The 26,991-nt window shown below is 37.9% G+C and overlaps 1 protein-coding gene across 3 annotated transcripts in view; it reads left to right on the top strand.

Annotated features, from left to right (window-relative positions):
• The window catches only part of KIF26B (kinesin family member 26B), a 562,023-nt gene that overhangs the window by 475,639 nt on the left and 59,393 nt on the right, over positions 1-26,991 (top strand). For all 3 annotated transcript variants that reach the window (XM_024246431.3, XM_054560800.2, XM_054560801.2), the window contains one exon: positions 25,714-25,873. In XM_024246431.3, the coding sequence (XP_024102199.2) occupies positions 25,714-25,873 (160 nt within the window). The remainder of the gene's footprint in view (positions 1-25,713; positions 25,874-26,991) is intronic.

Here is a 26,991-nt window from a genome sequence, read left to right as displayed (position 1 = left end):
TAGCTTCCTAGTAGTGTATTTTGAAATCAGCTAGTGTGATGCCTCCAGCTTGGTTCTTTTTTTTCCAGTATTGTTTTGTGTGCAAGGTTTTTTTTTGTGTGTGTTTAAATTCCATGAAGAATGTCATGGATATTTTGATAGAGACTGCATTGAGTCTGTAGATTGCTTTGAGTAGGATGGTCATTTTAACAATGTTAACTCGAACTCAGGATTAAGAAACTCACTCAAAACCACACAACTACATGGAAATTGAACAACCTGCTCCTGAATGAGTCCTGGGTAAATAACAAAATTAAGGGAGAAATCAATGAGAACAAAGGGACAACATACGAGAATCTCTGGGACACCGCTAAAGCAGTGTTAGAGGGAAATTTATAGCACTAAATGCCCACATCAGAAAGCTGGAAAGATCCCAAATCGACACCTTAACATCACAATTGAAAGAACTAGACAAGCAAGAGCAAACAAATCCAAAAGCTAGCAGAAGACAATAAATAAGTAAGATCAGAGCAGAACTGAAGGAGACGGAGACTCGAAAAACCCTTCAAAAAATCAATGAATCCAGGAGCCAGTTTTTTGAAAAAAAAAATTAACAAAATAGACCACTTCATTAGACTAATAAAGAAGAAAAGGAGAAGAATCAAATAGACACAATAGAAAATGATAAAGGGGATATCACCACTGATCCCACAGAAATACAAACTACCATCAGAGAACACTAGAAACACCTCTGTGCAAATAAACTAGAAAATCTAGAAGAAATGGATAAATTCCCGGGCACATACACCCTCCCAAGACTAAACCAGGGAGAAGTCGAATCCCTGAATAGACCAATAACAAGTTCTGAAATTGAGGCAGTAATTAATAGCCTACCAACCAGAAAAAGTCCAGGACCAGATGGATTCACAGCCAAATTCTACCAGAGGTACAAAGAGGAGCTGGTGCCATTCCTTCTGAAACTATTCCAATCAAGAGAAAAAGAGGGAATCCTCCCTAACTCATTTTATGAGGCCAGCACCATCCTGATACCAAAACCTGGCAGAGACACAACAAGAAAAAGAAAACTCGGCCGGGCACGGTGGCTCACAGTGGCTTATGCCCATAACCCCAGCACTTAGGGAAGCCAAGGCAGGTGGATCACTTGAGGTCAGGAGTTCGAGACCAGCCTGCCAACATGGCAAAACCCTGTCTCTACTAAAATTACAAAAATTAGCTGGGCGTGGTGGCAGGTGCCTGTAATCCCAGCTAATCGGGAGGCTGAGGCAGGGGAATCGCTTGAACCTGGGAGGCAGAGATTGCAGTTAGCCAAGATCAAGTCAGCTTCATCCCTGGTTCAACATGCAAATCAATAAACATAGTCCATCACATAAACAGAACCAATGACAAAAACCACATGATTATCTCAATAGATGCAGAAAAGGCCTTCAATAAAATTCAACACCCTTCATGCCTCAATAAACTAGGTATTGATGGAACGTTTCTCAAAATAATAAGAGCTATTTATGACAAACCCATAGCCAATATCATACTGAATGGGCAAAAGCTGAAACAATTCCCTTTGAAAACCAGCACAAGACAACGATGCCCTCTCTCAGCACTCCTATTCAACATAGTGTTAGAAGTTCTGGCCAGGGCAATCAGACAAGAGAAAGAAATAAAGCATATTCAAATAGGAAGAGAGGAGGTCAAATTTTCTCTGTTTGCAGTTGGCCTGATTCTATATTTAGAAAACTCCATCATCTGAGCCCAAAAACTTCTTGAACTGATAAGCAACTTCAGCAAATTCTCAGGACACAAAATCAGTGCAAAAATCACAAGCATTCCTATACACCAACAACAGACAAACAGAGAGCCAAATCATGAATGAACTCCCATTCACAGTGCTACAAAGAGAATAAAATACCCAGGAATACCTTACAAGGAATGCGAAGGACCTCTTCAAGGAGAACTACAAACAACTGCTCAAGGAAATAAGAGAGGACACAAACAAATGGAAAAACATCTCATCCTCATGGATAGGAAGAATCAATATTGTGAAAATGGCCATACTGCCAAAATAATTTATAGATCCAGTGCTATTCCCATCAAACTACATTGACAGTCTTCACAGAATTAGAAAAAGCTACTTTAAATTTCATATGAAACCAAAAAAGAGCCCATATAGGAAAGACAATCCTAATCAAAAAGAACAAAGCTGGAGGCATCACGCTACCTGACTTCAAACTATACTACAAGGCTACAGTAACCGAAATAACATGGTACTGGTACCAAAACAGACATATAGACCAATGGAACAGAACAGAGACCTCAGAAATAACACCACGCATCTACAACAATCTGATCTTCGACAAACCTGACAAAAACAAGCAATGGAGAAAGAACTCCCTATTTAATAAATGGCACTGGGAGAAGCTAGCCATATGCAGAAAACTAAAACTGGACCCCTTCCTTATACCTTATACAAAAATTAACTCAAGATGGATTAAAGACTTAAATGTAAAACTCAAAACCATAAAATCCCTAGAAGAAAACCTAGGCACTACCAGCCAGGACATAGGCAGAGGCAAAGACTTCATGATGAAAACACCAAAAGAAATTTCAACAAAAGCCAAAATTGACAAATGGGATCTAATTAAGCTAAAGAGCTTCTGCACAGCAAAAGAAACTAGCATCAGAGTGAACAGAAAACCTACAAAATGGGAGAAAGTTTTTGCAATCTATCCATCTGACAAAGGTCTAATATCCAGAATCTACAAGGAACCTAAATTTACAAGAAAAAAAAATCAAAAAGTGGGCAAAGGATATGGGGATATACTTCTCAAAAGAAGACATTTATGTGGCCAACAAACATGAAAGAAAGCTCAACATCACTGATCATTAGAAAAATGCAAATCAAAACGACAATGAGATACCATCTCATGCCAGTCAGAATGGTGATTATTAAAAAGTCAAGAAACAATAGATAGTGGAAAGGCTGTGGAGAAATAGAAAGGCTTTTACATTGTTGGTGGGAGTGTAAATTAGTTCAACTATTGTGGAAGACAGTGTGGCGATTCTTCAAGGATCTAGAACCAGAAATACCATTTGACCCAGCAATCCCATTGCTGGGTATATGCCCAAAGGAATATAAATCATTCTACTATGAAGACACATGCACATGTATATTTATTGCAGCACTATTCACAATAGCAAAGACATGGAACCAACCCAAATGCCCATCAATGATAGACTGCATAAAGAAAATGTAATACATATACACCATGGAATACTATGCAGCTATAAAAAAGGATGAGATCATGTCCTTTGCAGGGACATGGATGAAGTTGGAAGCCATCATCCTCAGCAAACTAACACAGGAACAGAAAACCAAACACCACATGTTCTCACTCATAAGTGAGAGTTGAACAATGAGAACACATGGACCCAGGGAGGGGAACAACATACACCAGGGCCTGTCGGGGGATTGAGGGAAAGGGGAGTGAGAGCATTAGGACAAATACCTAATGCATGTGGGGCTTAAAACCTAGATGACAGGTTGATGGGTACAGCAAACCACCATAGTACATGTATAACTATATAACAAAACTGCAGGTTCTGCACATGTATCCCAGAACTTAAAGTAAAAAAAAAAATAAATAATATTAACTCTTCTGATCCATGAGCATGGGATGTCTTTTCATTTTTTTCTATGTTCTTCAATTTTTTTCATCAGTATTTTGAAGTTTTTGTTATAGAGGTATTTCACCTCCTTACATTTATTCCTAGGTATTTTTTAGTAGCTATAGTAGATGGGATAGCTTTCTTGATTTCTTTTTCAACTATTTGTTACTGGTGTATAGAAACACTACTGATTTTTGTATCCAGCCATATTACCAAATTTATCAGTTCTAAGAGTTTTTGGTGAAATCTTTAGGTTGTTCTAATTATTATATGCCATCTGCAAAGAGGAACAATTTGACTTTCTCTTTTCCAGTTTGGATGCCTTTTATTTCTTTCTCTTGCCTAATTGCTCTAGCCAGGACTTCCAGTACTATGTTGAATAACAGTGGTGAAAGTGGGCATCCTTGTCTTGTTCCAGTTCTTAGAAAAAAAAGGCTTTTAGCTTTTCCCCACTTATTATGATGTTAGCTGTGGGTTTGTCATATATGACCTTTGCTATGTTGAGGCATGTTTTTTCTATGCCTAACTTATTGAGAGTTTTTATCATGAAGGATGTTGGATTTTATCAAATACTTTTCCTGTGTCTATTTAGATGATCTTGTTGTTTTAGTCTCTCATATGTTGACGTGATGTGCACGTTTATTGATTTGCATACATCGAACCATCATTGCATCCCTAGGATAAATCCCACTTGATTACGGTGTCTTATCTTTTTGGTGTGTTGTTGGATTTTGTTCGCTAGTATTTTTTAGATGATTTTTGCATCTATGTTCATCAGGGATATTGGTATCTCATTTTGGTATTAGGATAATGCTGGCCTGGTTGCATGAATTAGGAAGACTTCCCTCCTCTTCCATTTTTTGGAATAGTTTGAGAATAATTGGTTTTACCTTACTGCTTAATTCTACTGAACTTTTAAAGTCCTGGGCTTTTCTCTGTGGGGGAACTTTTATTACTGATTAATTCTTGTTACTCATTATTTGTTCAGATTTTCTTATTCTTCCTGATTTAATCTTGTAAGGCTGTATGTGTCCAAGAGTTTATCCATTTCACATGAGCTTTCCAATTTGTTAGTGTGTAGTTTTTCATAAGACTCTAATCATTTGTATTTCTGTGGTATTTTTTTCATTTCTCATTTTTTAAAATTTGGATCTTTTTTCTTGGTTAGTCTAACAGTTTAATCAGTTTTGGTTCCTTTCAAAAATCAAGCTTTTATTTTCTTGATCCTTTGTAATTTTTTTTTTTTTTTTAGTCTTTATTTCTTCTCTGATCTTTATTCTTTCTTCTGATTTTTGGCTCAGTTTGGTTTGGCTTTTTTAGTTCCTCGAGGTGTATCATTTGGTTGTCTATTCGAAATCTTTCTACTTTTTTGAGGAAGACATTTATTACTCTGAACCCCTCTTAGTACTGCTTTTGTTGTATCCCATAGGTTTAGAAATGGTGTTTTTCATTTTCATTTGTTTTAAGAAAAAAGATTTTATTTCATTCATTTAGGAGCATGTTTTCATGTAGGAGCATGGTTTTAAATTTTCATTTATTTGTACAGTTTCTAAAGTTCTTGTTATTGATTTCTAGTTTTATTGAATTGTGGTCTAAGATGCTTGATATGATTTCAACTTTTAAAAATGTGTTGAGAGTTATTTTGTGGTCTAACACATGGTCTATCATGGAGAATATTCCATGTACTGATAATGAGGTTGTGTATTTTGCAGCACTTGAATGAAATGCTCTGTAAATATGTTAGATCCATTGGGTCTGTAGTGTGGATTAAGTTCAATGTTTCTTTATTGATTTTCTGTCTAGTTGATCTGTCCAGTGCTAAAGTGGAGTGGTGGACCAAGCACATTGGCTCACACCTGTAATCCCAGCACTTTGGAAGGCCAAGGTGGGCCAATCACTTGAGCTCAGGAGTTTGAGACCAGCCTGGGCAACATGGTGAAACTCTGTCTCTAGAAAAAATACAAAAATTTGCTGGGCGTGGTGGCATGCACCTGTAGTGCCAGCTACTCTGGAGGCCAAGGTGGAAGGATCGTTTGAGCCTGGGAGATTGAGGCTGCAGTGAGCCAAGATCACACCACTGCTCTCCAGCCTAAGTGATAGAGTGAGACCCCATACCAAAAAATAATAAATAATAAAATGGAGTGGTGGAGGCCTCAACTATTACTGCATTGGGGTCAATCTCTTTAGCTCTAATGATAATTGTTTTATATAATATATCTGGGTGCTCCAGTGTTGACTGCATATATATTTACAATTGTTATAGTCTCCTGCTGAATTGATCCCTTTATCATTATATTAATATAATGACCTTATTTGTCACTTTTTATGTTTTTTGGCTAACATTGTATTTTGTCTAAGTATAGCTACTCTGGCACACTTTTGGTTTCTATTTTCATGGAATAATTTTTTCCATCCCTTCATTTTCATTCTATGTGCATCTTTACAAATGAAATGCATTTGTTGGAGACAGCATACAGTTGGGTCTTTTTTTTAAAAAATAAATCCATTCATCTCGTATATATCTTTTACTTAAGGAATTTAAACTGTTTATATTCAAGGATGTCATTGATAGGTAAGGACTTACTTCTGTGATTTCATTAACTGTTTTTTGATGGTTTTGTGTATCTTTTGTTCCTTTCTTCCTCCTGTACTGCTTACCTTGATGATTTGGTAGTTTATTGTAGCGATGTTTGACTCCTTTCTCTTTCTCATTCGTGTATCTGCTCTCCCAGTGAGTTTTTTAGTCTTGCGTATTCTCACGGTGGTAGTTATTGTCCTTTTGCTTCTAGATGTAGAACTCCTTTAAGCATTTCTCACAGGACCTGTCTAGTGGTGGTGAATTCCCTCCATTTTTTCTTGTTTGGGAAAGACTTTATTTTTCATTCATTTTTTAAGGATAGCTTTCAGCAATATTTCATCTTTTTTTAAGGATAGCTTTCAGCAATATTTTATAGTTTTATGTACACAGCTTATTTTAGTCATATCTCTAAATCATGTGTTTGATGTTGTTGTAAATGGTATTTTTAATTTTTTTTGAGTTGGGGTGACAGAGTGACACCCAGGCTGGATTGTAGAGGCACAGTCATAGCTCACTGCAGCCTCAAATTCCTAGTGATCCTGCTACCTCAGCATCCTGAGTAGCTAGGATTATAGGCACATGACATCATACCAGCTAATTTCTTTTTGTATCATTTTTCTGTAGAGATGGTGTCTCACTATGTTGACCAGGCTGGTCTTGAACTCCTGGCCTTAAGTGATCCTTCTGCCTTGGCCTCCCAAAATCCTGGGATTACCGGTGTGAGGCACCACACCCAGCCTTACGTTTTCATTTCTAATTGTTTGTTACTATGATAAAGAAATGCAATTGATTTTTGTCCGTTGACCTCATATCCTGCAACCTTCCTAAACTCACCTATTAGTTCTAGTAACTTTTTTGTGGATTTCATCCATTAGATTTTCTATAGGTGACTGTATCACCAATGAAGATCATTTGACTTTCTTTCCAATCTGAATATCGTTCGTTTATTGTACTTGCCTTATTGTACTGGCTAGGACTTCCAGGACAATGTTAAATGGAAACGGTGAGAGTGGACATGCTTGTCTTGCTCCTAATCTTAGAGGGAACGCATTTAGTCTTTTACCGTTAAGTATGATGTTAGCTATAGTTTTTAGTAGATACCTTTTATTAAATTGAGGATATTGCCTTCTACTTATACATTGCTGAGGATTTTTTTTATCAGGAATGACTGAATTTTGGTAAATGCTTTTTCTGCATCTACTGAAACAATCATACAGTTTTCCTTTCAGTTTGTTAATATGGTAAATTATATTGATTAGGTTTTTTTGTTAACCAACCTTGCGTTCCTGAAATAAACCTCACTTGCTCATGGTATAAAACCCTTTGTATTTGTTGCTAGATACAATTTTTTTTTTTTTTTTGAGTTGGGGTCTCATTCTGTCACTCAGGCTGGAGTGCAGTGGCATGATCACAGCTCACTGCAATTTTAAACTCCTGTGCTCAAGCAATCCTTCCTTCCATCTCAGCCTCCCAACTAGCTAGGATTACAGTGGGCACCACTGTGCCCAACTAATTTTTTATAGTTTTTTTGTAGCGATGAGGTCTTGCTATGTTGCCCTGGCTGGTCTTGAACTTCGGGCCTCAAGCACCTCAGCCTCCCGTAATACTGAGATTGTAGGAGTAAGCCACCATGCCTAGCCCTAGATACAATTTTCTAATATGGCTCTTTAATATTTTATTTAGAATTCTTTTGGCAATGTTCATGAGGGATATTGTTCTGCAGGTTTTTGTTTTGTTTTTTTTTTTTCAAACAACATATTTGTTTGCTTTTGGTATCAAATTAGTATAGTATAGCGTGGGAAGTATTTCTTCCTATTTTTAGGAAGACTTTAAGTAGAACTGTTATTATTTCTTCCTTAAATGGTGGGTAGAATTCACCAGTGCCTCCATCTGGTCCTAGAGCTTTACCTGTGGAAAGGCTGTGAACTACAGATTCTATTTCTTTAGTGAATCTGGGGCCATTTTTATTATCTATTACTTCTTGAGAGAGCTTTGGAATTTTGCATCTTTCAAGAAATTTTTCCATTCTTACACATTGTTTAATTTACTGGCAAATGTTTCTTTATTATCTTTTTGATATCTATAGAAACTTTAGATGAGGCCATCTCATTCCTGATATTGATCATTTGTGTCTTTCTTCTTCCCAGATCATTTGTGCTAGGGATTTACAAATTTTGTTGATCTTCTCAAAGAACCAACTTTTGATTCATCGACTTTTCTCCATTGTTTTTGGTTTTCTGTTTCATTGATTTCTGCTATTGTGTTGTGTTTTTTTTTTCCTTTCTGCTATTATTTTGTCTATAATTTGCTCATCTTTTTCTAATTTCTTAAGGTGTAAGCTGAGGTCATTGATTTGAAGCCATGGTTGCTTTCTGATATAGGCATTTAATACTATAAGTTTGTTTTAAGTACATCTTCAGGGTTATTCACAAATTTGGATGGGTTGCATTTTCATTTCTATTCACTTAAAAACACTTTAAAATTTTCATTTTGAATTTTTCCTTGACCATAGGCTGTTTGGGGCCAAGTTGTGGAGTTTCAGAATATTTGGAGATTTTTCAGATATTGTTCTACATTGACTTCTAATTTAATTCCATTGTATCAGAAAACATGCTTTGAGTGATATGAATCCTTAACATTTATTAGACTTTTTCTGTGGACCAGAATACTGTGTATCTTGGTAAATGTTTTGTGTGCACTTCAAAAGAATGTGTATTCTGCTATTGTTGGGTTGAATATTCTGTGTCAAGTAGATATTTGATAGTATTGTTCAAGTCTATATCCTTATGGTTTTCTGTCTACTTGTCATATCAATTTTGTGATGGGGGTATTTGAAATTGCCAACTATAATTAAAGACTTGTCTGCTTCTTCATGCAGTTCTATCAGATTGTTCTTCATGGATTGGAACATTAGCCACATAAATTTTTTTATTATGACCTCTTGATGAACTATCTCTTTCTCATTATAGAACGTTCTTTTTTGACTCTAACAACATTTTTCATCTTCATTCTTTTTTGGCATTTTTAAATTGTATGTCATAGTTGTACATATTTTTGGAGTACACATGATATTTTGATGCATGTATACAATGTGTAGTGATCAAATTAGGATAATTGGGATATTCATCACCTCAAACATTTATCTTTGCTTTGTGTTGGGAATGTTTATTATTAACTATAGTTCTTCCACTGTACTATTGAATACTAAAACTCATTCCTTTTATCTAACTGTATGTTTGTACCTACTAACCAATTTCTCTTTATCCTACCCTCTGCCCTTCCCTTCCCAGCCTCTGGTAGCCACTCTTCTACTCTCTCTCTCCATGAGATCCACTTTTGTAGCTCCCACATATGAGTGACAACATGGGATATTTGTCTTTCCATACCTGACTTATTTCACTTAACATAATGACTTCCAACTTCATCCATGTTGCTTAAAATGACAGAATTCCATTATTTTTATGGCTGAATAATATTCCATTGTGTGTGTGTGTGTGTGTGTGTGTGTGTGTGTATCTATCTCACATTTTCTTTATTCATTTACCCATTGATGGACACTTAGGCTGATTCTATATTTTGGCTATTGTGAATAGTGCTGCAATAAACATGGGAGTGCAGATACCTCTTTGATATACTTATTTCTTTTACTTTGGATATATACTCAGCAGTGGGATTGCTGGATCATATGGTAGTTCTACTTTTAAGTCTTTTGAGAAACCTCCAGAATGTTTTCCATGATGGCTGTACTAATTTACATTCCCACCAAGTGTATGAGCATTCACCATTTCCTGCATCCTCTCCAGCATTTGTTTTTTGTCTTTTTGATAATAGCCATTGTAACTGAGGTGAGATGATAGCTCATTATGGTTTTGATTTGCACTTTCCTGATGATTAGTGATGTTGAACATTTTTTCACATACTTCTTGGCCACTTGTATGTCTTCTTCTGATAAATGTCTATTCAGGTCTTTTGCTCATTTTAAATTGGACTGTCTGGGGGGTTTTGGCCCACTGAGTTGTTTGAATTCCTTATATATTCTGGTTACTAATCCTTTGACAAATAGTTTGCAGATATTTTCTCCCATTCCATATGTAGGTTATCTTTTCACTTTGTTGTTTCCTGTTCTGTGTAGAAGCTTTTTAGCTTGATGTAATCCCACTTGTCTATTTTTGCTTTTATTGCCTATGTTTTTGAGGTCTTACCCCAGAAATATTTGCCAATGTCCTATAGTATCTCCCCAGTGTTTTCTCCCAGCAATTTCATAGTTTCAGGTTTAAATTTAAGTCCATTTTGGGTTGATTTTCATAATGCGGTAAAAAATGAAGCTCTAGTTTCATTCTCCTGCATATGAATGTCCAGTTTTCCCAGCACCATTTATTAAAGAGATTATCCTTTCCCCAATGTATGTTATTGGCGCCTTTGTCAAAAATGAGTTGGCTGTAAGTGCATAGATTTATTTCTGGGTTTTCTATTGTATTCCATTGGTCTTCTATGTGTCTGTTTTTATGCCAGTAGTATACTCTTTGCTTATTATAGCTTTGTAGTATAATTTGAAATCAGATAGTATGATGTTTCCAGCCTGGTTATTTTTGGTCAGTATTGATTTATCTACTACGGGTTTTTTGTGATTCCATAAGAATTTTAAGATTTCTTTTTTCTATATCTGTGAAGAATGTCATGAGTATTTTGATAGGGATTGCATTGAATCTGTAGATTGCTTTGGGCAATATAGACATTTTAATAATATTAATTCTTCTATGAGCATGGGATATTTTTCCATTTGTGTGCTCTTCAATATCTTTCATTGGTGTTTTATAATTTTCCTTGTAGAGATCTTTCACTTCTTTGGTTGAATTTTTACTAAGTATGTTTTTGTAGCTGTTGTAAATGTGATTGCTTTCTTGATTTCCTTTCAGATTGATCACTGTTAGCATATAGAAATGTTACTCATTTTCTGTGTTTATTTTATATCCTGCAACTTTATTAAACTCATTTATCAGTTCTAAAAGTTTTTTGGTGGAATCTTTAGATTTTTTTTTCTTTTTTTTTGCCAGATGACATTTATTTATTAACAAAAAGAAAGGTTAACATTGGAAAAGATATTCACATAATTTGCAGCACTTAAAGATTAAAGGAAAAAAAGCACATAGGATTGTCTCAATATATGCAGAAAAGGTATTTCCAAATATTCAACAGCCATTAATGATCTAACAAAAAAATTATAACAAATTGGGAATAGAAAAAATTCTTAAAGGATATATATATATGTAGCCAACAGGAACTTCCTGTCATGTTGGATCATTTAAACACTGGCCACTGGTTCTTTTGCTGACATTTCTCTGTTGAATCATATTAGTCTATAGCACCTCCTTTAGGATCTTCCCCTAGAAAATATGACGAAGCAGTATTACCCAAATCCTGGCAGGCTCAAAGCTGCCTTTTTCCTTGAGTCTTGATACTTGAAGGGGAGCGTTATTAGAGAGAAAATCTTTGATTCCTGCCTTCTTTTTATTTATTTATTTTTTTTTGAGCACTTTTTCTGCATTTATTGAGCTTATCATGTGTTTTTCCCCTTTACCCTGTTAGTATGGTAAAGAATATTGATTTTATAATGCTAAACCAATCTTGAATTCTTTGGATAAACACAATTTTGTCATAATCCACTATCTTTTTATATATTTCAAGATTTGGTTTGCTAATTTTTTTTTCTTTTTATTATTATTATTATTATTATACTTTAGGCTCTATGGTACATGTGCGCAACGTGCAGGTAAGTTACATATGTATACATGTGCCATGCTGGTGCGCTGCACCCACCAACTCGTCATCTAGCATTAGGTATATCTCCCAATGCTATCCCTCCCCCCTCCCCCCACCCCACAACAGTCCCCAGAGTGTGATGTTCCCCTTCCTGTGTCCATGTGTTCTCATTGTTCAATTCCCACCTATGAGTGAGAATATGCGGTGTTTGGTTTTTTTGTTCTTGCGATAGTTTACTGAGAATGATGATTTCCAATTTCATCCATGTCCCTACAAAGGACGTGAACTCATCATTTTTTATGGCTGCATAGTATTCCATGGTGTATATGTGCCACATTTTCTTAATCCAGTCTATCATTGTTGGACATTTGGGTTGGTTCCAAGTCTTTGCTATTGTGAATAATGCTGCAATAAACATACGTGTGCATGGGTCTTTATAGCAGCATGATTTATAGTCCTTTGGGTATATACCCAGAAATGGGATGGCTGGGTCAAATGGAATTTCTAGTTCTAGATCCCTGAGGAATCGCCACACTGACTTCCACAAGGGTTGAACTAGTTTACAGTCCCACCAACAGTGTAAAAGTGTTCCTATTTCTCCACATCCTCTCCAGCACCTGTTGTTTCCTGACTTTTTAATGATTGCCATTCTAACTGGTGTGAGATGGTATCTCATTGTGGTTTTGATTTGCATTTCTCTGATGGCCAGTGACGGTGAGCATTTTTTCATGTGTTTTTTGGCTGCATAAATGTCTTCTTTTGAGAAGTGTCTGTTCATGTCCTTCGCCCACTTTTTGATGGGGTTGTTTGTTTTTTTCTTGTAAATTTGTTGGAGTTCATTGTAGATTCTGGATATTAGCCCTTTGTCAGATGAGTAGGTTGCGAAAATTTTCTCCCATTTTGTAGGCTGCCTGTTCACTCTGATGGTAGTTTCCTTTGCTGTGCAGAAGCTCTTTAGTTTAATTAGATCCCATTTGTCAATTTTGGCTTTTGTTGCCGTTGCTTTTGGTGTTTTAGACATGAAGTCCTTGCCCGTGCCTATGTCCTGAATGGTATTGCCTAGGTTTTCTTCTAGGGTTTTTATGGTTTTAGGTCTAACATTTAAGTCTTTAATCCATCTTGAATTGATTTTTGTATAAGGTGTAAGGAAGGGATCCAGTTTCAGCTTTCTACATATGGCTAGCCAGTTTTCCCAGCACCATTTATTAAATAGGGAATCCTTTCCCTATTTCTTGTTTTTGTCAGGTTTGTCAAAGATCAGATACTTGTAGATATGTGGCATTATTTCTGACGGCTCTGTTCTGTTCCATTGATCTATATCTCTGTTTTGGTACCAGTACCATGCTGTTTTGGTTACTGTAGCCTTGTAGTATAGTTTGAAGTCAGGTAGCGTGATGCCTCCAGCTTTGTTCTTTTGGCTTAGGATTGACTTGGCGATGCGGGCTCTTTTTTGGTTCCATATGAACTTTAAAGTAGTTTTTTCCAATTCTGTGAAGAAAGTCATTGGTAGCTTGATGGGGATGGCATTGAATCTGTAAATTACCTTGGGAAGGATGGCCATTTTCATGATATTGATTCTTCCTACCCATGAGCATGGAATGTTCTTCCATTTGTTTGTATCCTCTTTTATTTCCTTGAGCAGTGGTTTGTAGTTCTCCTTGAAGAGGTCCTTCACATCCCTTGTAAGTTGGATTCCTAGGTATTTTATTCTCTTTGAAGCAATTGTGAATGGGAGTTCACTCATGATTTGGCTCTCTGTTTGTCTGTTATTGATGTATAAGAATGCTTGTGATTTTTGTACATTGATTTTGTATCCTGAGACTTTGCTGAAGTTGCTTATCAGCTTAAGGAGATTTTGGGCTGAGACAATGGGGTTTTCTAGATATACTATCATGTCATCTGCAAACAGGGACAATTTGACTTCCTCTTTTCCTAATTGAATACCCATTATTTCCTTCTCTTGCCTAATTGCCCTGGCCAGAACTTCCAACACTATGTTGAATAGAAGTGGTGAGAGAGGGCATCCCTGTCTTGTGCCAGTTTTCAAAGGGAATGCTTCCAGTTTTTGCCCATTCAGTATGATATTGGCTGTGGGTTTGTCATAAATAGCTCTTATTATTTTGAGATACGACCCATCAATACCTAATTTATTGAGAGTTTTTAGCATGAAGGGTTGTTGAATTTTGTCAAAGGCCTTTTCTGCATCTATTGAGATAATCATGTGGTTTTTTACTTTGGTTCTGTTTATATGCTGGATTACATTTATTGATTTGCGTATATTGAACCAGCCTCGCATCCCAGGGATGAAGCCCACTTGATCATGGTGGATAAGCTTTTTGATGTGCTGCTGGATTCTGTTTGCCAGTATTTTATTGAGGATTTTTGCATCAATGTTCATCAAGGATATTGGTCTAAAATTCTCTTTTTTTGTTGTGTCTCTGCCAGGCTTTGGTATCAGGATGATGCTGGCCTCATAAAATGAGTTAGGGAGGATTCCCTCTTTTTCTATTGATTGGAATAGTTTCAGAAGGAATGGTACCAGCTCCTCCTTGTACCTCTGGTAGAATTCGGCTGTGGACCCATCTGGTCCCGGACTTTTTTTGGTTGGTAAGCTATTGATTATTGCCACAATTTCAGCTCCTGTTATTGGTCTATTCAGAGATTCAACTTCTTCCTGGTTTAGTCTTGGGAGGGTTATGTGTTGAGGAATTTATCCATTTCTTCTAGATTTTCTAGTTTATTTGAGTAGAGGTGTTTGTAATATTCTCTGATGGTAGTTTGTATTTCTGTGGGATCGGTGGTGATATCCCCTTTATCATTTTTTATTGCATCTATTTGATTCTTCTCTCTTTTTTTCTTTATTAATCTTGCTAGCGGTCTATCAATTTTGTTGATCCTTTCAAAAAACCAGCTCCTGGATTCATTGATTTTTTGAAGGGTTTTTTGTGTCTCTATTTCCTTCAGTTCTGCTCTGATTTTAGTTATTTCTTGCCTTCTGCTAGCTTTTGAATGTGTTTGCTCTTGCTTTTCTAGTTCTTTTAATTGTGATGTTAGGGTGTCAATTTTGGATCTTTCCTGCTTTCTCTTGTGGGCATTTAGTGCTATCAATTTCCCTCTACACACTGCTTTGAATGCATCCCAGAGATTCTGGTATGTTGTGTCTTGGTTCTCGTTGGTTTGAAAGAACATCTTTATTTCTGCCTTCATTTCATTATGTACCCAGTAGTCATTCAGGAGCAGGTTGTTCAGTTTCCACGTAGTTGAGCAGTTTTGAGTGAGATTCTTAATCCTGAGTTCTAGCTTGATTGCACTGTGATCTGAGAGATAGTTTGTTATAATTTCTGTTCTTTTACATTTATTAAGGAGAGCTTTACTTCCAAGTATATGGTCAATTTTGGAATAGGTGTGGTGTGGTGCTGAAAAAAATGTATATTCTGTTGATTTGGGGTGGAGAGTTCTGTAGATGTCTATTAGGTCTGCTTGGTGCAGAGCTGAGTTCAATTCCTGGGTATCCTTGTTGATTTTCTGTTTCGTTGATCTGTCTAATGTTGACAGTGGGGTGTTAAAATCTCCCATTATTAATGTGTGGGAGTCTAAGTCTCTTTGTAGGTCACTCAGGACTTGTTTTATGAATCTGGGTGCTCCTGTATTGGGTGCATATATATTTAGGATAGTTAGCTCTTCTTGTTGAATTAATCCCTTTACCATTATGTAATGGCCTTCTTTGTCTCTTTTGATCTTTGTTGGTTTAAAATCTGTTTTATCAGAGACTAGGATTGCAACCCCTGCCTTTTTTTGTTTTCCATTTGCTTGGTAGATCTTCCTCCATCCTTTTATTTTGAGCCTATGTGTGTCTCTGCATGTGAGATGGGTTTCCTGAATACAGCACACTGATGGGTCTTGAGTCTTTATCCAATTTGCCAGTCTGTGTCTTTTAATTGGAGCATTTAGTCCATTTACATTTAAAGTTAATATTGTTATGTGTGAATCTGATCCTGTCATTATGATGTTAGCTGGTTATTTTATTCGTTAGTTGATGCAGTCTCTTCCTAGTCTCAATGGTCTTTACATTTCGGTATGATTTTGCAGTGGCTGGTACCGGTTGTGCCTTTCCATGTTTAGCGCTTCCTTCAGGAGCTCTTTTAGGGCAGGCCTGGTGGTGACAAAATCTCTCAGCATTTGCTTGTCTGTAAAGTATTTTATTTCTCCTTCACTTATGAAGCTTAGTTTGGCAGGATATGAAATTCTGGGTTGAAAATTCTTTTCTTTAAGAATGTTGAATATTGGCCTCCACTCTCTTCTGGCTTGTAGAGTTTCTGCCCAGAGATCCGCTGTTAGTCTGATGGGCTTCCCTTTGATGGTAACCCGACCTTTCTCTCTGGCTGCCCTTAACATTTTTTCCTTCGTTTCAACTTTGGTGAATCTGACAATTATGTGTCTTGGAGTTGCTCTTCTCGAGGAGTATCTTTGTGGCATTCTCTGTATTTCCTGAATCTGAATGTTGGCCTGCCTTGCTAGATTGGGGAAGTTCTCCTGGATAATATCCTGCAGAGTGTTTTCCAACTTGTTTCTATTCTCCCCGTCACTTTCAGGTACACCAATCAGACGTAGATTTGGTCTTTTCACATAGTCCCACATTTCTTGGAGGCTTTGCTCGTTTCTTTTTATTCTTTTTTCTCTAAACTTCCCTTCTCGCTTCATTTCATTCATTTCATCTTCCAGGGCTGATACCCTTTCTTCCATTTGATCGCATCGGCTCCTGAGGCTTCTGCATTCTTCACGTAGTTCTCGAGCCTTGGTTTTCAGCTCCATCAGCTCCTTTAAGCACTTCTCTGTATTGGTTATTCTAGTTATACATTCTTCTAAATTTTTTTCAAAGTTTTCAACTTCTTTGCCTTTGGTTTGAATATCCTCCCGTAGCTCGGAGTAATTTGATCGTCTGAAGCCTTCTTCTCTCAGCTCGTCAAAGTCATTCTCCGTCCAGCTTCGTTCCGTTGCTGGTGAGGAACTGCGTTCCTTTGGAGGAGGAGAGGTACTCTGCTTTTTAGAGTTTCCAGTTTTTCTGCTCTGTTTTTTCCCCATCTTTGTGGTTTTATCTACTTTTGGTCTTTGATGATGGTGATGTACAGATGGGTTTTTGGTGCGGATGTCCTTTCTGTTAGTTTTCCTTCTAACAGACAGGACCTTCAGCTGCAGGTCTGTTGGAGTACCTGGCCGGCCGTGTGAGGTGTCAGTCTGCCCCTGCTGGGGGGTGCCTCCCAGTTAGGCTGCTCGGGGGTCAGGGGTCAGGGACCCACTTGAGGAGGCAGTCAGCCCGTTCTCAGATCTCCAGTTGCGTGCTGGGAGAACCACTGCTCTCCTCAAAGCTGTCAGACAGGGACATTTAAGTCTGCAGAGGTTACTGCTGTCTTTTTGTTTGTCTGTGCCCTGCCCCCAGAGGTGGAGCCTACAGAGGCAGGCAGGCCTCCTTGAGCTGTGGTGGGCTCCACCCAGTTCAAGCTTCCCGGCTGCTTTGTTTACCTAAGCCAGCCTGGGCAATGGCGGGCGCCCCTCCCCCAGCCTCGCTGCCGACTTGCTGTTTGATCTCAGACTGCTGTGCTAGCGATCAGCGAGACTCCGTGGGCGTAGGACCCTCTGGGCCAGATGCGGGCTATACTCTCCTGGGGCACCATTTCCTAAGCCCGTCGGAAAAGCACAGTATTCGGGTGGGAGTGGCCCGATTTTCCAGGTGCCGTCTGTCACCCCTGGAAAGGGAACTCCCTGACCCCTTGCGCTTCCCGAGTGAGGCAATGCCTCGCCCCTGCTTCGGCTGGTGCACGGTGCTCTCACCCACTGACCTGCACCCACTGTCTGGCACTCCCTAGTGAGATGAACACGGTACCTCAGGTGGAAATGCAGAAATCACCCGTCTTCTGCGTGGCTCGCGCTGGGAGCTGTAGACCGGAGCTGTTCCTATTCGGCCGTCTTGGCTCCTCCCCCCCGGAATCTTTAGATTTTTCTAAGTATAAGAGCATGTCATCTACAAACAAGAATAATTTGACTTCTTCCTTTCTAATTTGGATGCCCTTTATTTCTTTCTCTTGCCCTATTGTGCTGGCTAGGAATTCTAGTACTATACTGAATAATTACAGTTTATAGTTCACCACCGAGCATCCTTTTCTTATTCCAGATCTTAGTAAAAGGTTTTCTATTTTAACCTATTCAGTATGACATAAGCTGTGAGCGTGTCATATATGACACTTATCTTGTTGAGGTATATTCCTTCTATAAATTTGTTGAGGATTTTTATCACGAAGGGATATTGAATTTTACTGACTACCTTTCCAGCATCTATTGAAGTAATTCATATTTTTTCCTTGATTCTGTTGATGTGATGTATTAAACTTATTTGACTTACATATGTTGAACTATCCTTGCATCACTGGGATGAATCCTACTTGATTATGGTGAATGGTCTTTTTAATATATTGCTGTCTTCTGTTTATTGGTATTTTGTTGAGGATTTTTGCCTCTTTTTATCAGAAATATTGTCCTGTAGTTTTCTTTTGTTATCTTTGGTTTTGGAAATAAGGTCAGGCTGGCCTTGTAGAATGAGTTTGGAAGTATTTCCTCCTCTCCAATTGTTAAAAATAGTTTGAGTAGAATTGGTATTAGTTATTCTTTAAATGTTTAGTAGATTTCAGCAGTAAATCCATCAGTTCCCTGGCTTCTCTTTGATGGGAGACTTTTTATTACTGTTCCAATGTATTACTTGTTATTGGCATATTCAGGTTTTTATTTCTTCACAGTTGAGTTTTGGTAGGTTATATGTTTCCAGGAATTTTTCCATTTTTTCCTAGATTTTCCAATTTATTGGCATATAGTTATTCATAATGGTCACTAATGATCCTTTGTGTATCTGTAGTATCAGTTGTAATGTCATCTTTTTCATCTCTGATTTTATTTAGTTGGGTCTTCTGTTTTTTCTTAGTCTAATTGAAGGTTTTAAAATTTTGTTGCTTTTCAAAAAACAAACTTTTTATTTTGTTGGGGTTTTTTGTATTGTTATTTTAGTCTCAATTTCATTTATTTCTGCTCCATCTTTACTCATTTTTTTCCTACTAATTTTAGGTTTGGTTTGTTTTTCCTTTTCTAGTTCATTGAGGTGCAACATTAAGTTGTTCATATTTGGAGTCTATATTTTTAATGTAGGTATTTATTGCTAAAGACCTTTCCGTTAGTGCTACTTTTTCTATATCCCGTGGGTTCTGGCATGTTGTATTTCCATTTTCATGTGTTTCAAGAACTTTTTAAACTTCATTCTTAATTTCTTCATTGACCCATTGATCATCCAGGAGCATGTTATTCAATTTCCATGTATTTGAATAGTTTCCAACATTTCTTGTTATTAATTTATAGTTTTATTCTGTTGTGGTTAGAAAAAGATACTTGATATGATTTTGACTTTTTAAAACTTGTTGAGACATGTTTTGTGGCCTATCGTATGGTCTGTCCTGGAGAATGTTCCATGTACTGATGAGAAGAACGTGTATTTTGTAGCAGTTGGATAAAATGTTCTGTGAATATCTGTTAGGTCCATTTGGTCTAGAGTATAGTTTAATTCTGAGGTTTCTTTGTTGATTTTTCTGCCTGAATGATCCACCCATTGCCAAAAGTGAGGTGTTGAAGTCCCTTACTGTTATTGTATTGTAGTCTACCTCTCCTGTTTAGATCTACTAATATTTGCTCTCTCTCTCTCTCTATATATATATATATACCCTGCTATTTGGTTATATATATTCATAATTGTTATATCCTCTTTCAGAGTTGACTTCTTGCTGAATTATTATATAACAATTTCCTTTGTTTCTTTATATAGTTTTTCACTTAAAGTCTATTTTATCTGATTGAAGTATAGCTAGTCTTGATCATTTTTGGTTTCCATTTGTATGGAATGCTTTTGGTTTCCATTTGCATGGAATGCTTTTCCCATCCCTTCACTGTTAGTCTATGTGTGTCTCTATAGGTGAAGTTAGTTTATTGTAGGCAACATATAGTTGGGTCTTACTTATTAATCCATTCAGCCACTCCATGTCTTTTATTTGGAGAATTTAGTCCATATACATTCCATGTTATTATTGATAGGTGAGGCCTTCCTACTGCCATTTTATTACTTATTTTCTAGTTGTTATGTAGTGTACCTCCTTACTTCCTTTCTTATTTTTGTGGTTAAGTGATTTTCTTTGATAGCATGTTTTAATTTGCTGCTTTTATTTTTTATCAATTATAGATTTTTGCTTTAGGTTACCATGAAGCTTACAAAAACATCCTGTAATTATAACAAGTTATTTAAAAGTGATACCAATTTAACTTTTCATTGTAGCAGAAGAAAAGAAACAAATCAAAAAGAAAAAAGACACATACATTTTAATTCCCTTCTGTTCCTACATTTAAAATTTTTGATGTCACAAAATCAAAATTTGCCTACCTCAAAAATTTTGTAGTTGTTATTTTTAATAGTTTTGTCTTTTAATCTTCTTAATAAAAATATAAATGGTTTAGATGCCATGTTTACAATATAACAATCACATTAGCATTATTTTTCCTATGCTTTTAAGAACTTCTTTAGTATTTATCATAGGATAGGTCTGGTAGTGATAAGTTTTCTCTGGGAAAGTCATCTCTCCTTCATTTCTGAGGAATAACTGCTCGGTGCAGTATCCTTGGGGAACATTTTTTTTCCTTCAGCACTTTGAATAATATCATCTCACTCCCTTCTGGCCTGTAAAATGTCTGCTGAGAAGTCTGCTGCCAGGTGTATTTGATGTCCGTTGTATGTTATTTGCTTTTTTCTCGCTCTCTCACTGTTTTTAGGACCCTCTTTGCCTTTGACCTTTGTGAGTTTAATTATAATATGTCTTGGGGTCTTCTCACTTGGGTTGAATCTGATCAGTGACTTTTGTTTGACCTTTATGTACCTGGATATTTATATTTTTCTCCAGGTTTGGAAAGTTCTGTGTTATTTCTTTGAATAAGCTTGCTACGTCTTGTCTTTCTCAGTTCTCTCTTTAACTCCACTAACCCAAATATTTGCTCTTTTGATATTGGTCCATAGGTCCCATAAGCTTTGTTCATTCCTTCTTATTCTTTTTTTTCTCTTCTGACTGTGTATTTTCAAATAGTCTGTCTTTGAGCTCACTGATCCTTTCTTCTTTTTGATCAATTCCTCTGATACGTTCTATTGCATTTTTCATTTCATTTATTGAATTTTTTACCTCCAGGATTTCTGTTTAATTTTATTTTTTAAATCTTTCTATGAACTTTCTCTGAGAGATTTCTGTGAGCTCTCTTGAAGTTCACTGGGCTTCCTTAAAACTGCTATTTTGAATTGTTTGTCTGAGAGATCACCTATTTTCATCACTTTAGGGCCGGTCTTGGTGCCTTACTTTGTCCCTTTGCTATCATATTTCCCTGAATGTTCTTGATGCTTGAAGTATGATGATATCTATACATTGAGAGATTAAATATTTTAGTCTTCCTAGTCTGGCTTCGTTTGTGCCTGTACTTCTTCAGAGGGTCTTCCAGAGATTCTAAGCCAACTGACTATTGTGTTCCCTGTGATCACCACAGTAATCTCAGCATTAGAGGATACTCTATTCCCAGGCTTGCTGTGAGTCTCACAATGGCTTTCTGGCCCAAACGGACCTGGGGAAGACCCAATGACGGTACTTGTGTTATGTGGGAACACTGGCCACCAGGGACCTGAGTCCTGCAGACTGTCCTAGTGTCCCAGACAAGTATACTTCCCAGCAGGTCTCTGCACAGGTAGGTTGTGTCCCCAGCTATAGCAAGAGGGGCAGAAGTTGAGACTGGACCCTTCAGAATCTGCTGTGGGAAGGAGGCTGATGGGCCTTTCTCATTGGCTGAGACAGGCACGTGTTACTCAGCAAGTCTCTGCACAAGTGGAGTAGTTTCTTGCCCATAACAGGAGGAGCTAAAGCCAAGACTGGGCCTCCTCAGGGTCTGCTATAAGATGGAGGCTGGCCAGGTGCCTGTAGTCCCAGCTACTTGGGAGGCTGAGGCAGGAGAATGGCATGAACCCGGGAGGCAGAGTTTTCAGTGAGCCGAGATTGCAACACTGCACTCCAGCCTGGCAGACAGAGCGAGACTCCGTCTCAGGAAAAAAAAAAAAAAAAAAAAAAAAAAAGCTGGAGGCTGGCATACCTGCCACATTGGCTCAAATGGGCATGCATCTTCTAGTAAGTCCCTGCATGGACAGGGACAGGATAGTTCCCCAACTATCAGCAGGAGGAGCTGGAGCAGAATCTGGGCCCTCATAAGATCTGCTATGAGACAAATACCGAAGGGGTCAGTCTCAGCTCAGACGGTGTGTGTCACCCAGCAAGTTCCTGTAGAGATAGACTGCAGAGAGAGGGTCTGGAGCTGTGACTGGGCCCTCTTGGGATCTGCTGTGGAATAGAAGCTGCAGAGCCCAGTCTTGTATCAGAAGGCGTGTCTTTCCCAGGAGGACACTGCATCAATAGGATAGTTCCACGACTGCAGCAGGAGGTGCTGGACATGCCTCTCTGCTGGTCTTAGCACAAATGGGATAGGTCTTTGACCGTCTTCAGTCTCTTTTGTCTAATATTGGTAGATCCACTCCAACTCTTATGGTTACTGTTTGCCTTATCCACACTTACACGTTTAAATGATTGTTTATTTCTATTTGAAGTGTATTTCTCATAGGAAGCATATAGTAGAGCCTCACTTTTTTATCCAATCTGATGATTTTTGCCTTTTAATAAGGGTATTTCAGACTATTTCAATTTCATATGATTATTGATATAGTTTGGTTCAACATATTACTTTTCTGTTTTCTATTTGTCCCATCTGATCTTTGTTCTCTCTTTTTTTTTTTGCTTTCTTTTGGATTTATTAAACATTTAAATGGTTCCAATTTCTATCTTCTGTGGGTTTATTAGCTATTACTTTTATTGTTTAATTATTGCTTTAGTGTTTGTAATATACATGTTTAAGTTACCACAATCTAATTTAAAGTGATATTATACCACTTATATATAAAAACCTTACAATAGTATACTTCAATTTCTCCCCTCTGACTTTTGTGTTATTGCTATGAAATATTTTAATTTTACATATGTCATCATTCACACATTACATTATGATTTTTGTTTTAATAATAATCTTTTAAAGAGATTTAAAGTAATAAAAATTACATATTTACCCCTGTGGTTATCATTTCCAAAGCTCTTCATTCCTTTGTCTATATTCCTTGTGTTTTTGCTTATGGTGAATTCTTTTAGGATTTTTAAGACAAAAAATATCTTTATTTCCCTTTTGTTTTGGAATGATACTTTTGCTGGGTGTATATTTCTAACTTGACAGTTTTTAGTACTTTAAAAACATTCCTCCACTGTCTTCTCACCTGTATTTCCAATGAGAAATCTGCCGTCATCCTTATCTTTGTTCCTTTATATGTAATGTGCTTTTTTCCCTCTGGCTCTTTTCAAGATTTTTCTTGATATCACTGGTTTTGGGCAGTTTGGTTATGATATGCCTTGATATAGTTTCTTCCTTTGTGCTTGGGGCTCACTTAGCTTCTTGGATACATGGGTTTATGACTTTCATTAAATGTGGGGAAGTTTTAGCCATTATTTTTCTCAAATATTTTATTTGTACCACACTCTGTGTCTTCTCCTTTAGGGACTCCAATTACACATAGCGGACACTTGAAGTTGTCCTACAGCTCTTTTTTTTCTGTGTTTTATTTGTTGTTGTTTTTTTCCCTATATATTTTATTCTGAATAGTTTTATTGCTAGATCTTCAAATTTGCTGATTTTTCATTCTGCAATATCTAATCTGCCATTCGTCTCATCTACTATTTTTTTACCTCACACATTGTAGTTTTTATCTCTAGAGGTTCAGTTTTTTGTCTTTTTAAATATATATTCCATGTTTCTACTTAACTTTTTGAACATCTGAAATACAGTTGAAATAACTGTTTTAATAAGTAGCTGCTTCTGTCAATTCTAACATCTATGCTAGTTCTAGGTTGGTTTCAGTGATCTCTTCATTATGGGTTTCATTTTCCTGAGTCTTTACTTTGTAAATATTCTTAAGCTTTGTTTTAGAATGCAGTTGCGTTACTTGGAAACAGTTTGATCATTTTTTTGTTTTGCTTTTAATATGTGTTAGGTAGGATCAGGTCAGTGCTCAGTCTGTGGCTAAGTATGGGAAACGCTTCTGGGTATTCAACCCAATGCCCTGTGAATCGTGAAGTTTTCCAGGCTGGCTGTTAGGAAGTGGCACTATTCCTGGCTTTGTGTGAGTGCTCTGCACCATTATCTCCAATCTTTTTAGGTGGTTTATTTCTGAGCCTTGAATCGTTTTCTCACATGAATGTTGTGTTAGTCCCTTTTGCATTGCTGTAAAAGGATACCTGAGGCTGGGTGATTTATAAAGAGGCTTATTCTGCTCACAGTTCTGCAAGCTATACAAGAAGCATGGCACCAGCATCTGCTTCTGGTGAGGCCTCAGGAAGCTTACAATGATGGCGGAAGGTGAAAGGAGAGTAGGCATGTCATATGGCAAGAGAGAGCAGGAGAGAGAAGGGGGAGGGTGCCAGCCTCTTTTAAACAACTAGCTTTTGCATGAAGTTAAAGAGCAAGAACTCACTCATTACCACGGGAAGGTCACTAAGCTGTTCATGAGGGATCCACCCCCAAGACCCAAACACCTCCCACCAGGCCCCATCTCCAACACTGAGGATCACACTTCAACACGACGCCTGTGATTCTCAGTGTTGGAACCTGCTGGGAGGTGTTTGGGTCATGGGGGTGGACGACCCATCTCCAACATTGAGGATCACATTTCAACATGAGATTTGGAGGGTACGAACATACAAACTACATCAGATGTGCTGATCAGTACTCAGCTGAACCCTTGAGGGACCTTCTGCAAATCTCTAGAGTTCCCTCCTCTGCAGTACTCTGTCTTGTAAATTGTTGCCACCTTGGTCTCCCTGTACTTCAGCAGCAGAAGTACTCATGAGCAAGTTACTTAACTTTTCTGAACAGTTATTTTCTCATCAATACAGAAAGGATAATAGTATTTAGCTTATGATTTTATCATGGGAACTGAATGAAACTGATGTTTATACAACACCTGGCACTTGGCAGATACTCAGCAAATATTTGGGTCGTCCCTGTCTCTGCACCTGGTTGTTATTTCTTCCTGATTTTTTTGTCTTGGGTTTGCAACCTGATTCCTGGCTGAGCTTTAGGTTGGGTTCTGTATAATGATCAACCAAAGCAGATAATCACTCATGAGCCATTCAGGTTTTAACTTGATGAGTTTCAGAATTCTGCTATTCAAATGGCATTTAGGTAGAAATGTATCCTCCTTTAATTTGACATTTATTTTCTCCAAAATCTCATTCAGTTCAACCTGCAAGAATTATCTGAATTTATTTATTTGTAGTGTGAATGTCAGTAGGCTTTAGAAGGTCAGTGGTGCGTGGTGAAAAGAATTTAAGAGGACCAATGCTATTTGCAACCCCAGCATGATTTTGCTGGGGTTTCCTAGTAGGTCATGAACTTCAACCTTTTACTTCCCCTTTTCATTTTTCCTCAGATTTCCCAAGGAGCTACATGAAGAACAAATGAGTGTTTGTCAGAACTTAACCATTTCTCTTTTATCTTCTCTCCTGTGGTAGTGTCTGGAGGTCGCAGCCGCCTGCATCTCATTGATCTCGGAAGCTGTGTGAAAGCTCTTAGCAAAAATCGAGAAGGAGGCTCAGGGCTGTGCCTCTCACTGTCTGCTCTGGGCAATGTCATCCTGGCTCTCGTCAATGGCAGCAAACACATTCCATACAAGTAAGTGACTCTTCTACTCAAAGAATGCGGTGGGGTAAGCATGGTGTGGGATGCTTGGTTCACTGCCATCTGGGGAGAGGTGTGCCACAGAGGGACAGCCTGGACCCCATTATAAGTTCAGTGCCAGAGACCAGCCTTAGCTAACAGTTGTGTAATGCATGGTCTCCCAAATTCAAAACTTTTGGAAATACTTAAATCTATTCCAGTTCTAACTTTAGGCTGCTCAAATTAGAGAAAATAGGAAATTATCTCAGTTGAGGTCTCCACTCGCAAATGAAGGTGGTGGGTCATTATCACCATAATAAAGATGCACCTGTTCCATAGTGATGAGAGTGAGGGGTGGAAGACTGGCTTATCCTTAGGGGTAGGGCCACCAGACTTAACCAAAAAAATATAGGATATCCAGGCAAATTCAAATTTCAGATAACCAACAAATAAAGTTGTATTATAAGTATGCACCCCAACATTGCATGGGACACTCCTGGTGACATGTATTTTATCTGGCAACCCAATCTCGGGAGTTTAGAAAGCTGGGGGAGTCAGCACCTGCCTTCCCATGCAAATGTTTAGTCACTTCCAGGATCCTTCTTGTCTCTTTATTGCTGCTCAAAGACAATTAAATTGCAGCCGCTCCTCTGTCTGGCAGAGACAAAGCCACTCCACCACCATCACCCCAACTAAGCGTTCTCATTGGACCGTGTGGTGGCAGGCCATTGACTGGCTGTCCAGGCTTCTGCCAAGGCCTAGCTGAGCCTCTTACTAGCTGCATGAACCCTCATTCTTCCTAAAATGAGGGTTAAAGCTATACATGTTACTTACATCACAGAAATATAAGGCTCAAAATGATAAAACATGTATAAAAGTTTATTGTAGGCTGGGTGCGGTGGCTCACGCCTGTAATCTCAGCACTTTGGGAGGCCAAGGCAGGTGGATCACAAGGTCAGGAGATTGAGACCATCCTGGCTAACATGGTGAAACCCCATCTCTACTAAAAATACAAAAAATTAGCCGGGCGTGGTGGCGGGCACCTATAGTCCCAGCTACTCGGGAGGCTGAGGCAGGAGAATGGCATGAAACCAGGAGGCGGAGCTTGCAGTGAGCCGAGATCGCGCCACTGC

This window comes from Pongo abelii, chromosome 1, assembly GCF_028885655.2.
Source record: "Pongo abelii isolate AG06213 chromosome 1, NHGRI_mPonAbe1-v2.0_pri, whole genome shotgun sequence".
Classification (NCBI taxonomy): Eukaryota; Metazoa; Chordata; class Mammalia; order Primates; family Hominidae; genus Pongo; species Pongo abelii.
This window is presented reverse-complemented; position numbering and strand designations above follow the sequence as displayed.